General features: G+C 41.3%; 1 protein-coding gene across 1 annotated transcript in view; it reads left to right on the top strand.

Moving 5' to 3' along the window:
• The first annotated feature begins 354 nt into the window (after positions 1-354).
• ITGA4 (integrin subunit alpha 4) overlaps positions 355-18,126 on the top strand; it is a 57,376-nt gene continuing 39,604 nt past the window's right edge. Inside the window, 9 exon segments of the mRNA XM_077829778.1 lie at positions 355-925; positions 1,465-1,586; positions 10,093-10,199; positions 10,303-10,432; positions 12,115-12,182; positions 12,806-12,935; positions 16,852-16,937; positions 17,290-17,352; positions 17,448-17,585. Coding sequence (XP_077685904.1) covers positions 723-925; positions 1,465-1,586; positions 10,093-10,199; positions 10,303-10,432; positions 12,115-12,182; positions 12,806-12,935; positions 16,852-16,937; positions 17,290-17,352; positions 17,448-17,585 — 1,047 coding nt within the window. The 5' untranslated portion in view covers positions 355-722.

The raw sequence follows: 18,126 nt of genomic DNA on the forward strand, positions 1-18,126 counted from the left end.
ACGTGGAGGAGGAGGAGGACGGGGGGCGGTCTGGGGCCTGGGAGCATGTGCAGGGTGGTAGTGGGGGGCTGGGGCGTGGGAGCACGTGGAGGAGGAGGACGGGGGCTGTCTGGGGCCTGGGAGCACGTGCAGGGTGGCTCTGACCGGGGAGCACGTGCAGGAGGGCGCAGGGGCCTTGACGTGGGCTCGGTGGGTAATGCTGCCCGCGCTCCCGAGCCCCGGGAGAAATGCTGCTTCCCCCGGGCAAGAGGGGAGCACCTCTCCGCGGCTAGCAGCGACGGGCCGGGGGCTGGGCTCCGCCCTGCTCTACCCCTTGCATGGGGTTGGGCTCCCCTCGGTGAGAAATATCGCTCGGAGCCTGCCCCCAACTTGCCCGCTGTGCTTTAAACGCTGCCTGAGGGGGAAGCTGAGTGAGGGGCTTGCGCCCGCCCACCGCCCAGGCTTTCCAATAAGGCCACGGCCAGGCGGCTCCGTCTGCCCCTTCCCCAGCCCCTCACTGAGCCGCCGCTGTGCACCGGGGGCTGCTGGGCTGCACATCTGGCGAGCTGCGGCGCCGGACCCCCTGCCTCCAGCTTCTCGGGCCGCCCGCAAGCCTGCCCGCCCGCCGGCGCCGCAGAGAAGAGGGCGGGGAGGGAAACAGCGTGGGACCTACAAGTGAGCTGGCTCGGCCCCCAAGTGCAGGGGCTGGCGACTGTGAACCTCGCCGCGCTCTGCGAGGAGCCATGCGGAGCTGGGAGAGGCGGAGAGGGGCGCCCGCCTCAGGAGGGGCGCCCGTGTGGGCTGCGCTGCTCCTTCTCCTGGGCCGTTACCTGAGGACTGCCCACGCCTACAACCTGGACACACAGCACCCCGTGGTCTTCCAGGGACTCAGCGGGACATTGTTTGGCTATTCGGTTGTGCTGTACAGTCATGGCACTAGTAGATGGTAAGTAACGCTCGCTCGCCAGGCGACTTCTCAGCTCTCTTGTCTGCTGGGAAGCCTGTGGGAACTTTCCTAACCAGCTATCACCATTCTGGGCATCGCAGTTTTTGCTGGTCTGACTTGCCAATGATTGCCGGGGCCCCGCTGCTTACTTTCTAATCTAAGGCTTTGTCAGTGTCTGTGGGTCACACTGTGAGATCTTCCCCAGAACTTCTTCCAGGGACGGCTTCAGATCTGAACCTCATTCAAGTTGTCCCAGCTCGTGCAAGCCTGCATTCGATTAAAGTTACAGTAACTTTTTGGCTGCTCCATTACATGGGCATCCGCTTACAGCATTCCAGCTGCAAAGAAACGAGGAAGTTGGGAAGCAATTTCTTTTCGTTTGCCATGACACAGTTGCCTATTGCAAACGTTTGCATCCTGGGTGCAGAAGAGCATGAAGCTGGTCTCTAATTCTCCTAGGTTCTGGGGGGGGGGGGGGTGCCTTTTAGTGTTTGCATCCCTGTTGGCAGGGTTTAAGTTTCTTTTCTTCTGACTTTCAGGTTGGTTGTGGGAGCCCCTAAAGCCAAATGGTTGGCAAATAGCTCTGTGGTCAATCCAGGTGCAATTTTCAGATGCAGGATCGGAAGCAACCCCAGTGGGACTTGTGAACAGCTCCAGCTGGGTGAGTTGAATCGTGTTTGCACCTGAAGATGATGTTACAACTTCAGCGAAGAACTCCAAGCTTGCTTGCCACTTATAGTTGAATACAGAAGCTAGCCAGCCACTATAGCCTTCTTATTTAGAAGAAGCAAAGTGCACATTTATGTTCCCTTGATTCTTCAACATTTATAACTGACAAAATAAACAACTAATAGAATTTTCCCCGAAGCATGGAGAAATATTGGATTGTCTCAATAAATGTTCCTCCCTCCACTATTTTGCAAATACTTTCGAACCATCTTAATGGCTATTTATCATTGCAAAACTGTACAACATAGCCCAATTTTGATCTGACTAAACAAGCCTCCTTCAACTTATACCACTACTTGCAATAATACAAGAACCTAGAGATGTCCTCTATATGCTCATTTCACATTTTTATGTATCACTTTGATATTTCATAAATTAGCATTTATATTTACCATTCACTAATATAAAAGATCAATGCTTTTATAAATTTAGATTAAATTATTTAAGATAGAAATCCTAAAAAAATCTAGATTTTTAAAAAGCCGTCTTTCTTACCAAAAGAAAGGAATACAATAAAATTAGATTTAAAAAAAAGAATTAAGCCTAAATTGAAATGACAGTTCCCATCTTCATATTTATTTTTCTTTCCATATTTTGCTTTCAGCATCTATGATTCCAAAGGCTTGTAAGAATTTACATTAAACCTCTGTTATTCCCCTCTCCACCCTGCACCCCCCCCCCCCCCCAAGAAAGTAGTTCAATCTTCTGAACTGAGGGCAACTAATTAAAGTCAGTGAGGAAAAGAAAAAAAGTTTCTAAAGTATGCTCTGGAGTTTCTCTCTAAAACATTTCAGTTCCCAACCCATGATGAAGTAACTGGAATGTTTTTTCAGATGGATTGCTAGTGGCATACATGCAACTATATGTATCCTGCTCCAAGTATATGATTTTTGTGCAAAATGCAGCAGTCTGTCTGTTAAAGAACACAGGTTGCTATGAACACATCACCCCTCTGCTCTGCCCTTCTCCTCCTTGACTACAGAGTCCAGGTCCATGTCTGTATCCTGTAATCAGAGCCGTGCATGAGACTGAGCTACCTGAAATATTTTCTCTCCCATGTCCATTGTGATCCACTGACACCATGAAACTCAGCCAATACAGAAGGTTTGGGAGCACAGGAGACAACTTTCAAAGGCGCTGGACTATGGAACTCGCTCCCACAACACATTACCTACTGTCAAAAAATAAATGCTCTTTGCTTTAACTTAGCTTTCCCTTTATTATTCCTACACATAAACCAATATCATCCCACTATCCCCAAAACAATAGATTAATTAACCAAACCTATTTCCATACATGCAGAGAAAAACAGTTTTTTAAATAGGGGGCGGTGGGGTGCTCCATTACTGTGTTGATAGGCCTATCTAGCTAAATAGGTAGATATTTGAGAGGGTGAGAGGAAAGAGAATGAGTTTTTATTTGGACAACAAAACCTACTCCACAATGATCCAATGGATAGAAGTTGAGCCAAGACAAATTCAGACAGGAAATAAGGCGTACATTTTGAATGGGGTGGGTAATTAGCATTGGAACAATTTACCAAGGTTTGTGGTGTGTTCTCCATCACTAACTATTTTTAAATCAAAATTGGATGTTTTCCTGAAAGCTATGCTCTAGTAATTGTTTTGGAGAAGTTCTGTGGCCTGTGTTATATAGACTAGATGATCACAATGGTTCCTTCTGGTCTTGGAATCTGTGAATATATCTGTCTACAAGCGATTCTCTTTGTGGGAAGTTTGGCAGTGAAACTGGATGGAGTAAAAATACAATAAGTAATCAAGAATATGCCTCTCTAAATTAACATAGATTAAGGTTTCAGAACCTGAGTAAACTTAGGAAGTCAGAGTCTTAGTTTTGGCTGTGGTTGTTACATTTCTCTTTTTGGATCAGTCCTCTTCATTTATGTGTCAATCCTGATTTGACTTTGTGACTCTATGCAGTAGACTGAAGGGACACATGAAGCCAAGTCAGGTAGACAAAGAAATATGTAAAGAATTTCTATGATCTGGTGGTAGTAACAGCAAAATGAAATCCCTGCTTCAGGTGCTCTTTCTAGATAAAGTGAGCAGGCACCTACATTATGCCACATTGATAGTTAGCTAGGAAAGCCTACTACTACTACTGATGAAGTGAGCTGTAGCTCACGAAAGCTCATGCTCAAATAAATTGGTTAGTCTCTAAGGTGCCACAAGTACTCCTTTTCTTTTTGCGAATACAGACTAACACGGCTGTTACTCTGAAACCTACTACTACCTATGTAGCTGCCCTAATGCACTCCTGTAATTCACTGAAAGAATGGAAAATGCTCAGAGCCACTGGCAGCGTGGCTTAAATGGGTATTACCTTCTACATGCTGTTTAGTGTTTGTTGCCTCTGCAGGATTTCTTGATTTTGCTTTTACTAGTTTTGTCAATGAAGAAGAAGCAAGGAAGAATGAGTCCTTGATTGTGTTAAACACAATTGCTACTGATTTTCTTGACAGTTAACAAGTTTCTGAATTGAACCTGGGGTGTAGCTGAGCAATTACAGGTTTAAACTTGCAAAGGCTATTCTTAAATGGATTTGGGGGACTTCTGCCAGCAGATGTAGAGGCTGCAGGAGATACACACTGATGTTTTCTGTCTTGTACTGCACTTCATTGAATGCTTATGTCACAATATAAACAGGACTCTCCACATGCCACTTTGCTATTGATGACAATGGTAAATATAAATGTTCATGGGCATGTCTACACTAAAAACTTAAGTCGACCTATATTAGGTCAACTTACAGCCACTGTAGTCATTAGTGTGGTGGTTTATGTCCACGCTACCCTCCTAAAGTCGGTGGTGGTTGGTGCGTGTCCTCAGCAGGAGCTCTTTCACTGACTTAAGAGGGGCAATGTGGGGAGCTGAGAGCCCGGTCTCTCAGCTCCGCCCGCAGCTCCTGCTGGAAGACTGGCTTGCACCTCTTCCCCCCTCTCCGCACCCACTGTTTGGTCCCTGCAGGAGCCGCTCTTGGTTGTATGCTCCAGTGGGAGCCAGGAGCCTTGATGCAGTCCAGCTCCAGGCATGGAGGCAGTTGGGAGTGGGGAGCTGGGACCTCGGTGGGAGGACTTTCTTGTCAATTTGGAGCCATGATAGCCAAGAGCCCATGTAGGTAACACAGTATCTACCTGGACTCTGCATCACCCTAACTACACCAACATAAGCCTATGCCTCTCGTGGAGGTAGATATTATGTAGGTGTAGTAGGGTACTTACATGGGCAGGAGCAAGGCTGTAGTGTATACACTGACATAATTAAGTAGATATAAGCTGCTTTATGTCAACCTGACTGTGTAGTGTAGACCAGGGCTAACTTAGCACTCATAGTGTGCTGTTTGTTTGTTTGTTTGTTTTTTAAACTGGACCATTTCCCCTTAACATTAAACTGGTTCTAAAACAATTCTCATGTTAAAAAAATCCAAGTTATATAAAAAAGAACAGTTCTGCCATAAAATAAACAAGTTATAAACAGCCATGTTGGAGGGGAATGGGGGAAGGAAGTTAAATAAGACACAGCTCGGGCTAGACTGATTACCCTCCTCAATTCCATCTTCCCTTTTATATATCTGTGACCATTATTCAGGGGGACAAAGGTAGACAAAGGACAATTAAGTCTAACTTATTTAGGTAGCTATTTTCTAGCATGGACATTTTTGTAGATACAGTATCTTTCTATGACTGAACTTGTTTTTCCTAGTTAGTATTTTTCATATGACATGTTCTGGTTCTGACCTTTTAGCACTGGTGGTGGTTTGCTTTAAAAATTAGTTATTTCAACAGGAGGAGGAATGGCCATTTTAATGAGTGTAACCTTAGTAAGATTTGAAGTCCCTACTCATGCAATGAAAAAAACACTTTTTCAGAGAACCCATGTCTTCTAATTTATGAATCACAGATATTGCGGATACGCTGAAAAAGTTACAGGAGGATTCTTACTGCTCTTCTTTGTCTAAAACAAAGGTACTGAGTATTACAAGCTTTTGGGATAGATCCTTGGCCCTATTAAGCATTCTCGTAAACAATCTGATGTGGCAAAGCAGCTTTACGAGTGGTTTAACCAGCTAGCTGCTGAGTCTCCCTCTATTAGGAAATTTTTGGTTGGTCAGAGCTATGAGATCCCAAAGGCTTCCAGTGTAGGAAACTTATCCAGAGCAGTCTTGTGCTTCTGTGACCTCAGCTGCCAGATCTGCCCCTTGGGCTCATGGGCAGCCAGGCATACCTTAGAAAAGCCTAAAGCTGCTCTAAATTATGCTGGACTTGTTTCCACTGGCCCCATGACGGATGGGCCATGAAGGTACTTCCCCTCAGCTGCACTCAGCGTATTTTACCCATAGCTGAGCATCTAGTCCATTGAATACAAAGGGCAGTGGAGTTCAGTGAATCTCTTCTCTAGTTTATGTTAAATTCTGAATTTCATGAAATGCTGCATTCATACTTAATTTACTGTGTTTTTGGTTTGTCAATAAAATCAAGTATTCTACTCTATAAATTTATACACAAACTGGGCTTTTATAATAGTGATTGCACATGAGAGGTTTTTTAGTGCTTAGATGTGTGCAAAAATACAAAGAGTAAAGATTCAGGGTATATTGTTTTAGAGTAATGTCCTAGAAGACCTATCAGGGCCTTAATCCTGTGACATGCTACATACTTTTAACTTCCACTGAGTCCGGCTCCCTCCCCCACCAAGTTAGGATGATTGTATATTGTAGAGGGATTCAAAATATAATATTCAAGTTTTTAGTCAATGATATCTTGTATATTCAATTTCTCTCAAAGTAAGAATTGAGTATGATCAATATGCCAATAACACTGAGAGGAATCAAGTCAGAGTTCACAAAAGCAGTGAGCCATTCATGCTGTTTAGCGTTAAACAAAAGAAAAGCTATTATAAGCTTATTATAAGCAGTTATAAGCTTACACAGGAGTCTCTTACAGCTTCTTGAGGCAGGGACCAGAGCTGCCACCCACAATTTCTCCCCTTAGGCCCTTACCATAATCAGGCTAGAAACAAGTTGCCCTGTAGCTCCCCCACGTGAAGGATTACAGTTGAAGACAAGGGAATATTTCAACAACTTTCTGCAAATATTTCCTTGGGGGGAGTAAAGAATTTTTATCACCTGCGTTCACTCCCCTCTTCTTTCCTCATTCTCTGAATATTTTAGTTAATGAGATTACCTGGGGCAGGCAAGGGAGAGGGAAGTGTTCACAGAAATATTAAAGGACATTTGTGGAAAGCAAACTTCAAACTCAAATGCAAGTATTTGCACTAACAGTCTGATTCTAAGACTTACACTCATCCAGTTGGGAGAATGGAAACAATCCCATGTGACTTATCTCCAGTCAACATTATCCATGCCACCTCACTTTTCAGATGTTGAACAGATGAAGTGAATTGCTACTGTACAATTTTAAGACCAGGAATTATTTACTGTGAATAATAACAAATCACTGAATAGTTTGAAATAAGTATATAAAACAATTCAAAGAGGCTCAGTTATTTGAGTGACTTGTTTACTCCTAATTATAGTACACAACTGTATATCTTTTCCCTCCATGTGCATTAATATTTTGGGGTCTCCTGCTTTGATCCTCAGCATATAATGTTGACTGGATGTATTGGAATAGATGTATCAATCCAAGGCTTGATGATTTGTAGGGGCTGCAAAAGGCAGGGGTCTGTATGACTTATATTTGACTATGTCGTTTCCATGGAGTGTCATGTAGTGGGGCTGACACAGAGATATTTCTTTCATCTCTGCCATTTACACAGGCTGCACTTTTATTTATTTCACAGTGACTTTACAAGAGCAAAGCATGCCCCTTTCCCCTGAGGCAGTTAAGCTGCAATTTCCTCTCTGGTGCTTTCAGCAATGTTGCTCTTTGTTGTTTGTAAACTGATGCAGACTGTGCAGACTATCTTCTCACTGGATTAAACATGGATAATATCATGCCCGCGCTCATCATTATATCCATGGTATTAAGCCCACACTCCCTTAACCCATCCTTATGCCCACAAGAGCTTCATACTATTCCTTCCTTAAAACAATGCTAGAAACCCTACTATTAGATAAAGGGGAACAACAATGAATCTTGAGAAAGAGTGGAGAGCAGGAGAAGAGTAGAAAACAAGAGAAAAGCTTCAGCGGAAACAGGAGATGGTGGAAGAGCAGAAGGCCAAAGTTTAGAGTCAAGGAGAAGGGAAAATAACCAAGTGGGTAAGGGAGAATACAATGGATGGGAGAAGAGGAAAGTGCTCTTTCTCACTGCTTCTGAAGTTCTTAGGGACACCTAAAAATGGGAGGGAGCACTGAGATAGGAGAAGATACAAGTGAAACCTCCCCATCTCAGACCACATAACAATCTAGTCTTATTTGCTGTTCAAGAAAAACCTCCAAGAACATGAGATAATCTGAGAGGCTAGCCTTCCCCCACTCCTTTCATTTGTAATAAAAATATACATTGATTATTCTGAGACAATTCTTGTTTCCTCTGTATTACATGAAGAGGCTATACGTTGAATAAGAGGAGGCAGTACATCAAGTCAATATAGGGAGACTTTCTTTTCAAGAAATTTAGCAGACACTTAGAACTCAGTATGCATTTGTTCGAATTTAATAGCCCTTACACCAATATGTTACAAATAAATGTTGGCTCCGATGCAAGCCCATTTGCCACTCCATTAATGTCAATATACAGTATGTTTCTGTTGTATTCTCTGATCAGTATAGGAGCCCTCTGCTGGCTAATTTATATGTGACAGAAAGATTCTGTGTTGTGTTGGTGGATTTTAGTAGTTCTGGTAAGTTGAGCAGCAAAATGCTGTCTGAAGATATTGGACTAAAACACTGAGTACTGTATTCTGTCGTGCTCTTGCAAGTAAATACGTAAGAGAGACCTTTATAAAAATGTGTTTCCAAATGTAACTGAGCCTTTCAAGCAGAATATAATTTTTTTTAAATTGTAGTCCTGTCTACATAAAATTATTCTTTCCACACACACTATCTTGTTGAGAGGAAACAAGAATTTACCAAATATTTATTTGCAGAATTTCTCAAAGTCCTTCCATGTGTAAAAAGTGATCTCTGACATTTAAAGAGAAGCAAACTAGCAACCACCTTTAAATAATTGTTTTCATTCTGTATAAAGAGTACTCAGAACACAGAAGTTTGATCCATAATGGTTTTACCTTCAAAATAAAGATTGTAGTTATAGACATTTTATTTTACCAGAACAGGAATACCTAGTAGAGCTGATTTCTAAGCGCTGCATCAAATAGAGCAGGGATCGGCAATCTTTGGCATGCAGCCTGTCAGGGAAATCCACTGGCAGGCCGGGACGGTTTGTTTACCTGCAGCATCCGCAGGTCGGCCGATGGCAGCCCCCCCGGCCACGGTTCCCTGTTCCAGGCCAATGGGAGCTGTTGGAAGTGGTGACCAGCATATCCCTTGGCCCACGCCGCTTCCTGCAGCCCCCATTGGCCTGGAGCGGCGAACCGCAGCCAGTGGAAGCTGCAATCGGCTGAACCTGCGGACGCTGCAGGTAAACAAACCGGCCCAGCACGCCAGCGGATTTCCCTGATGGACCATGTGCCAAACGTTGCCGATCCCTGAAATAGAGGTATGAGTAAAGAAGGGGCAAGAACAGAAGATATTTGGATGTATTGGCTCTAATTTAGAATTCAGATCCAAATGCATCAGGAATTACAAAAGGCTCTTCTGAGGTTTCAGATTAGGGGGACCGGGCAAAATCAACTGTAAGGTTAGGTTTGGATCTGGGAGTCTGAATCCAGTATGGTAGAGGATTAAGACCTGAGGTTTGGGTTTACTGCTTCATATGAAAAATTCTCCCATTTTGGATTCACTGAATACCCAATATTAAGTCTTAAATTTCCTTGTATACCAATGATGAATCTTTATAGTAAGAGATCATACTTTTTGTGATAAATTAGCTCAGTGAATAACAATGCCACTTTATTAGTACTTTCATTGAGATCACACCACGAGGCGAAGTCCTCGGCTATAAAACAAGCAATGCATTTTTTAACAGGAGTGCTACATCATGTTGGATTTGTGCTTAGCTTCCTGACTTTCTCAGTTTCAACAGAGATGATCACACAATCAGAGCTCAATGACTAATAAGTTCTGTTCACACCTAATATGCTGTGTTTGGATCTGGACATATTATATGTATGGCACAATACCTTTCTTTCTGAAAAATATGAACCATGCTAAATATCTGTACATGGAACTTCCTATACAAAACACATCTGTATAAATTCTGCTGAACTTACACTGTTTAATATAATCATCTAGTAACCAAGTTGTATAATAAGGAAGTCCATAGAACTTTAGTATATTTCCTGTGTTCAAGCTGATTGTCATAGCGTTTTGTTTTGGTTTCTTTGCTCCAGGCAATCCAGCAGGAGACTATTGTGGAAAGACCTGTTTTGAAGAGAGAGATAATCAGTGGCTGGGTGTCAGCTTGTCAAGGCAGCCAAGGGAAAATGGAACCATTGTTGTATGTGTTGCGTTAAGTACTGTATGCCTTTTGTCATACTACTGTCACAACTTCTACATTTTCCTATCACATCTCATGTTTTTTTTTTTCTTTATAAATACAGGCATGTGGACATAGGTGGAAAAATATATATTACATAAAAAATGAACACAAACTCCCTAATGGTGTTTGTTATGAAATTCCTCCTGATTTTCGAACACAGCTAAGTAAAAGAATAAGTCCATGCTATAAAGGTAAGCAGAGAGTTTGGTGATTTCTAGGGCTTGATAAGATAACATCCTACTTGATTTGAGGAAATAAAAGAACAGATATGCCCCTGGAAAAAAAAAATGAGCTGGGGGTTGTGGACACCTTAAACTGTTTTGTTTCTTGTCTGCCCCTTCCTCCCACCTGCCCTGGGTAGGCTTTCTGCTATTCAGGGCCTGCAGCATGGGTTCTGAAGACAGAAATCTGGCCTACAGACCAAACTTTCTGGTGAAATTTTGGTCACTTTGAAGTAATGTTGATTCAACAGCTGAAAAGGGCAACCACTATTTTACTCAATGGGTTGGTTCCCTGCAGGGCATATTTTCTTTATAAATAGGCCAGTGCAGGCTCAGTTCATCTCTTTGCTCCATCCACCTGCTAGGCATATGCCGACGATGTCTGAGTTGACTAGAAACAGCATCCTCAACTGGCTGCTGTTCCCTCTTCCTGAGCATCAGACACACTGTTCCCAGTAGCAGCCAGTGCTGCCTACTGCCCCATTCCTGAGACTAACGCCTGCCAGGCCTAATCTCTCACCCAACTTGTAGCCTGCAGGAAGATGCCTCTGACAGTGCCTCTGTGCAATCTACAGGGGAACGAGTGAGAGCAGGATGGGGACCCAAGATGGAAATCGTGGCCTCAGTGCCCCCAGCAACCTACCAGGGAATCCCCAGCTCCTGTGGTACTTTCCCCAAACCGGAGGGAACAATATGTCAAAATATTTAGTGATCCTATCCCAGTTGAGGGAGGGAGAGCAGATAATCTGGCCTTCCCACAGAGAATGATGAAGAAACTCCTTCCAGCATCCCTCTCCTGGCTCCAAAGACAGCCACCGGCTGGATCATCCTTCCACCTCCCATGGTTACTGGGTGAAGGGAGTAGGAGGCGGGTAAATGACGGGTGAGTGTACATGGGAGTGAAATGAAGGAGAGACTGAAGGGAAAGGGTTAGTAAAGAAAAGTAAGAAATTGGCGTTGGAAGAGCGTGGATATAAGGAGCCTTGCAGAGGAAAGACAGACAGACGTAGGGGACTGAGATTAAAAACATGGGAAAGGAAGGCTCAGAAATGAGAGATGGAAAGTGGGAACAAGATCCAGTGGAGCTCTTCCAAAAATCTAATGGAGCAGCAGGAGAAGGGAAAAGAAGCCATGCATGACCATAGATACGAGCAATAGTGTGGTTATTACAGCTCTAAATTGTACATGTAGAGGATTCCTAGCAGAGACGCATGGCATAGGCATCATGAGAACTCCAATTAAAGTAGTTATTTCCATCAAAAGTATAGCTGGAGTTGTAAATGGGGTGGGAAGAGGAGTGTTAAACTTACTAGCATTTGTTATTCAAGCAATGTGTATAGTGACTTTTCACTTTGACATGCTGTTTTCATGGACTGATCTATTTTACAGGAGTTTGTCACCTTTTTAGAATAGCTAAAACCGTGCTACAAAACCTAGCTCCAATCAAGTGATGCATTTTGAATGGGACTGTTTTCTCAATTCCTTATTATTCTGGTATTATGAAGTTGAAGTCCATGTACGCTTTCCAATAGTAGAAACCAGTTCTTTTTATTTATCCCTACTTTCATTTCAGAGAGCTGCAGAGGAATTCTGAAACTCTCTATTTTTCAAGATGATTGAAGACTTTAAATCATTTTTGCTTTTATATTCAGATCATGTGCGAAAGTTTGGAGAAAACCATGGGTCATGTCAGGCTGGGATGTCTAGTTTTTACTTTAAGGTGTGTATTAAAAAAATCAGTTTTCTATTTAATTATTTCCTGGAGAACATCATACATTTGTGCATAGTCATGATATTTCATCTTTTTTAAATGAAATTTATTAAAGATAAGAGTTTTAGGTATATAATAATTTTCAAAATGCCAAAACGTAATTTATCATGACACTCTATTTTAAATCCAAAATTCCTTTTTATTTTGGAAGGAAGTGAAGAATATAATAGAGCATATTTTTTATTATTCCATTCAGAATAACCTATTGAAAGCAATATTAAACACTAATAAAGCTTACATTCTGTATCTAAAGAGCAATGCACTACAGTGTACATTTTTATGTTCTACCTGAAAATATGATTTCTAAAATATTCTGCTGAGGGGGAAAGATACCTTGTTTGTGGTTTTCTTTAAATTGCTCACCGCTCAAAGCTTTTAGTAGGGAAATAATAACCATATTTTAAAAATGTAAAACATTTTATATGTGTTCTGATTTTAATGCGCTGATATTGAGCCAAAAACATCTCCAGTGTAATTCCATTGACTTCAGGGGAGTTATACCAGGAATGAATTTGACTCATCGTGCTTATCTTTAAGAGTTTAATACATAAACAACACTTTTTTTCCTCCAGGATTTAATTATAATGGGATCCCCGGGATCATATTATTGGACTGGTTCTGTCTTTGTGTACAATACCACTGCAAATACCTTTCAAGCTTATACAGATGTGAGGAATCAAGTAAAATTTGGAAGTTACTTAGGTATTTAAAATATTTTTTATTCATCTGTTTAGCTGATTCCCTGGTCTATGCAACTGGGTTGAAATGTCTTCTTTGTTACACCCCAAAATGGCAATATTGCAGACCTGTCTTGTAATTCTGAGCGTGGTGTTAATCTTTTTAAAATCTCACTTTTATTCTGTGTTCCTCTACATTCGTCTCATCTGAATTACCTCAAACATTTATTTCTGAATTGCTTTATCTTCATTTACAATAATTTCTAGTCTTGTTTGATTTAAAAGAGAGACCGTTCACACTGTACACTTGAGACTGCTCTGTTTGTAAGGACTTTGATAGTAAATGGTGTGTAGACTTCACTCAGCACTACTGTAAGCAGATTTCATGCAATATTTAAAGATATTTAATAACAGGCTCAATCATGGCTTTGCCATGAACCTAGAATAAAGGGTTGTGTGTTATTGGCCTTCCCCATGGACAGCTGGGAGGGTTATTGTGACTCAAACAGTTACAGGCTTCCTCCTGCTGCTCCAGGGAAGGAGTAAACTGCAGTAGGTCTCTGTACTGCACAGCACACCCATTTCCCAATGCACTGGTGCAGCTGTCCTGGCCGGCCAGTTGGGGCAGCAGAGAAGGTCTGCCCACTCCCCACCCCAATACATCCTATCCCGCCCACTGTCTGAGAGTCTCCCGCTGCACTGCTTCTCCAGTTGTGTCCCTTCATGCCATGCTAGCTGAGTCACAATTTATTCCTTGCCCTGGGCTTCCCAGTGTGTCTGATCGCCTCTATTTCTGTCTTTTAGGTTTCAGTTTCTTCAGGACTGATTCTGAAGTCATTTTGTATATTTTTACAGTGCTAAGCACATCGTCAGCACATAAATAATAATAGTATTACCAACTGAGGAAAGTATATTTTGTGACCAGCATACAATTCAAAGCAGACTATTGTAATTAATCTCTATGCTTTCACTGTCTTTTCTTCTGGCAGTGATCAATGATTGGTCTCTGCTTTATAGAGTTATTGTTTTCTTAATAGCCGATGTGGAGATTATGGCAGTCTGGAGTTTTACAGGAGAAGAACATGAGAAATGGGTGTTGTAGGGTTTGATTTCAAGCTGGAGGGAAGAGAGGGGTTTCAGTAGCCGCCCCCTGAGAAAGAGAATACATTGGGAAAGAGAAGTCAGTGAATAAATAACTTTTGCTAGAATTTCCTTAGTGTACTTGGGTAGCGCTAAATACAATAATAAAAACAGGATGTGGTCTCAACATTTTTGGTGGTTTTAAGTTATTTTCAATGATTACCATTTTGAAAGAAGTTGGTACAGTATAAATGATCTGAACTTAGGTATGTATATGAATACATTCTAGACATGCATCTTAATGAGTTAATTTATAAAGTCCCGTATGAATTTGTAATTGCACTTGGTCTTTCTATTTCCATACTTCTTGTAGGGTAAGCCTAATGGGGAGGTGTTTTCAGAATGAGAAACAGAGTTCTTACAGAAGATGGATGATGAGAGGGATGGCAGAAATGCCCCTTTGCAGTAATATATGTAGTCTTGAGAACTCATAATTAAGGTGATCCAGCAAAGCACTTGCATGTATGCTTCAGTGGGTTGACTCGTGTTTAAATGTAAGATGTGACTTAGGTAGGAAAAACCTGTGAAGATAATGGGAGTGCTCATGTGTTTAAAGTTATGTCCATGCTTAGGTGGCTTGATGAACTGAGGCCTGACGGGAAATCTAACTGATAAGCACTGACATCATACACTCTTGCAAGAAGGGTACATTTACATGGGACATTGCTCCTCCAGGCAAGGTTAAGGGTTTGTAGGCCTCCAGTTGGATAGGGGACATTCTGGAGATCTTAGAACATCGGTTTGGAGGCTCTGCCCCTTTGCATTGCTCTCCAGTTCCCCCAGCAGCATAACTCCTCAGGAAGTTGTGCTGTTGCTTCCCCCTCCTATAGCCGTAGCCCCATCTGTCTGGAGAAAAATGGCACAAGGGAGTATTTACTTCCAAGGGAAATTTCTGACAGAACTGCTGAGGGATGAAGCCATGTCTAGTACCTGTCCCCAAACCACATTCCTTCATGGGTTTAACCATTTGGGAGTCCCTGATACATACTGTTCTGGTGAAGGAGCTTCTGAGAAGTGACGGATGTTTCCGTGTTGGCTCCTATTCCCTCTTCAGTTTCAGGGCTATTGAATTCATGACTGCCACTTCTTTCATTCCCTGTGTGCTTTAGGTCTGGAGATAGAAATCCGTCACCCATCCATTACTAAGAACCCAATGCGTCTCCCGTTAAATATCAGTAAACTCCCACTGACTTAAATGGAAATTAGACCAGGAGCTAGGTTAGGGAAATCTTGGAATAAAACTGCCTTGGCTCCTCTAAAATGTACACCTTTTGATTCAGCTTATTTCCAGTTTCCATTTGACTGCTTCCCTCTTGTCAATGTGAATGAATGAGGAAGTTGTTAATCAACTTATTTGTGACTTGCAACATTTTGTCAGGGTTTTCTCCTGAGATTTTCAGAAGTGTTCTAGCAGTAGAAAGAGCAAAACCCAGATGAACTGTGTCCCAGCCTCAAATGGTTTGCTTAGGTGCAGAGCCTTGAATAATAAAGGCATAAACTTCACATTATTTTTCATATGTTGTATGAAAACAATCTTCAGAACAGGGCAGAAACCTGGGACCTGTAGTTACCAAAAAAAATTAAAAATGAATGTTTTTGCACTTGGACAAAAACAAAATAACTTGAAAGTAAAGGTCAGAGCATGAAAATTAAGGTTCATCTACTTAAGCTTAATTTTTTGCTGAATAAGTAGAAACTGGGGGTTGACCTTTAAATGATAAATGGTCTTGTTCACCCCTTATAGCTTAAAACATGAAAAGAAAATGCTGGCATAATGGGAACCTGAGTTCCACACAGTCATCTTGGCAGGTTAAAGATTTAAGGCACAATTCTCCTCTATGATATTGTACTCCCTACTTTCATGGAAAGCTGATGAGAGTTCTGTAATTACAAGGGGAGCAGAATATGAATAAACTAAATGACCTCTCTGTTTGAGCTCAGCCAGTTGTGTCCCATATTGCACTTTGAGAGGAATACAAATGACCAGTTATGCATAGCTAAAAAAATAAGGCCCCAATCTTCAAATAGGTTGTCTGTGGGTGGACTTTTATATCCCTGTATAGCCCCATTAGTCAGGAGGGCCCTGCAGAGATGTAAAAGTCTGCCCCTCTGGATCCAGCTTCCTGATTGTTGCCAACAATATTTTCTTGTCAGCTAGCCAAATCTAATATCCAAGTTGTTTAAAAAAGGTGCTCGTCCCAAAAAACAAACAAACAAAAGAATAATCAGTATTAGTAACAGTATTGTGCTTTTTTTTTATTGCAATACAATAGAAACCAACCACATTTGAAATAACAAATCTGGTGATTGGTTTGAATGATGTAGTTTCCTCTTTGAATTTTCTTATGTGAGTGTTTGCATTAATTTGTTGTTACAACGGAGACCTATTTGAAAATGACTCATGAATCTGTGTTGTTAAATAAGATGGATTTCCATTTTAAAACTAATTTTTAAATGGCAAGTAGTTGAAAAATGGAGGTGTGTTTGGCATCTTTAATGTGATATGTGTTTCTGACATTTTTAATGCGAATTCTAGCAATTGGGAGTAAACCTTATTTTTATTGACCATCTTGTTTATCTTATGAAAACTTACCTTTCTAAACATTTTATTATTTACCTGCATGAAATTGCACTTTATTCTTTCAGAGCTCATCTGAGTGAGGCATATGTTGTATGAAAAGTAACAGACCATAGTTTACTGGATTGTTGACAGTATGCCATAGAGAGCACCTCTAAAATTATATTCATGGTTCCTGTAATCATATTTACTGTATTCAGTTATGACTCTATTTCATTTACAGGATATGCTGTTGGAGCTGGCCACTTTCTGACACCAGCTAGTACAGAAGTGATTGGAGGAGCTCCCCAACAGGAGCAGACTGGTAAAGTAAGAGGTGCTTTGTTGTTGTTGTAACTTTTCCTCTTTGGATTGTTGCAATGGAAAGCTAAGAGAGTGGATTTCTGTGGTCCAGGGAGCACAGAGTATTGGAGCTTCTCTGAGTTTGTGAGAAGGAATGAAAGGAAATGCAGTGTGAAAGAGGGTCTTGCTTGTTCAGTGGTGCTAAGAAAGGATAGGGCAGGAGATGATGCATGACTGTATTTTATTTTGAATTGTGTGTTGTCTTGGTGCCTTTTGGGATTTGTCTTTCCTCTACAGCATATTTAGTATTTCATTTTTCTTACTGACAAACCGTAAATGCAAAGAGTTGAATTTCTCCTATGTTCTCTTCTTATTTTAGGCATACATTTTTAGCATTGGGACAAGGGGATTAAATATTCTGTCTGAACTAAAGGGTAAAAAGGTAACCTTTCATGTTATTTGGTACATATTATAACTTCTTGTGTGTTGACTTAAAGATTTGATGACTGTTCACTTTTTGTGTCTATGTGTGCACAGCTTGGTTCTTATTTTGGAGCTGCTGTTTGCGCAGTGGATCTGAATACCGATGGCCTCTCAGACTTACTGGTTGGCGCTCCAATGCAAAGTAAAGTCAGAGAAGAAGGAAGGGTTTATGTTTACATCAACTCAGGTTCTGTAAGTGTGTTTTCTTTTTTAAAATTAATAGTAATTCTGACTATTTAAAGTAATTCTGGTCCTACAAACCGAATAGCAGTGTTTTCTGCTTTGTTACAGGAACTCTGAGATGATGCATTTGAACTGCATGATTTACAGTAGAACTATGTATTCTGCTAAAATACCACCATGCAAACCTGGGATCTTAACTGAAACCTACTTTATGCTAGTATCAGGGAATATGGTAGAACAGGAGTATGATTTTGCATATGAATGTATCAAGTGCTAGCCACATCTACTGTAAATCTGGTGTTCATAAGAGAAAGTGTTAAAGTAGAAGAAAGTTCAGCATGATTTCATAACTTGATATGTTAGTTAGTATGTTAGTCTATTTGCATGCATTCTGCAATCATATTGCTTGTAATTTGAAAAACAGATATTTTAGTTCGTTGAAAGCCATTCTTTTAACCACCAAAAAAAGGGAACAGTTTGTGAACAGAATAGGTGATGCTTCAAACTCAAACAACTTGCAGCTGAGTGAAAGATGTGTAGTCACTAGTAG

This window comes from Eretmochelys imbricata, chromosome 11, assembly GCF_965152235.1.
Source record: "Eretmochelys imbricata isolate rEreImb1 chromosome 11, rEreImb1.hap1, whole genome shotgun sequence".
Taxonomy (NCBI): Eukaryota; Metazoa; Chordata; order Testudines; family Cheloniidae; genus Eretmochelys; species Eretmochelys imbricata.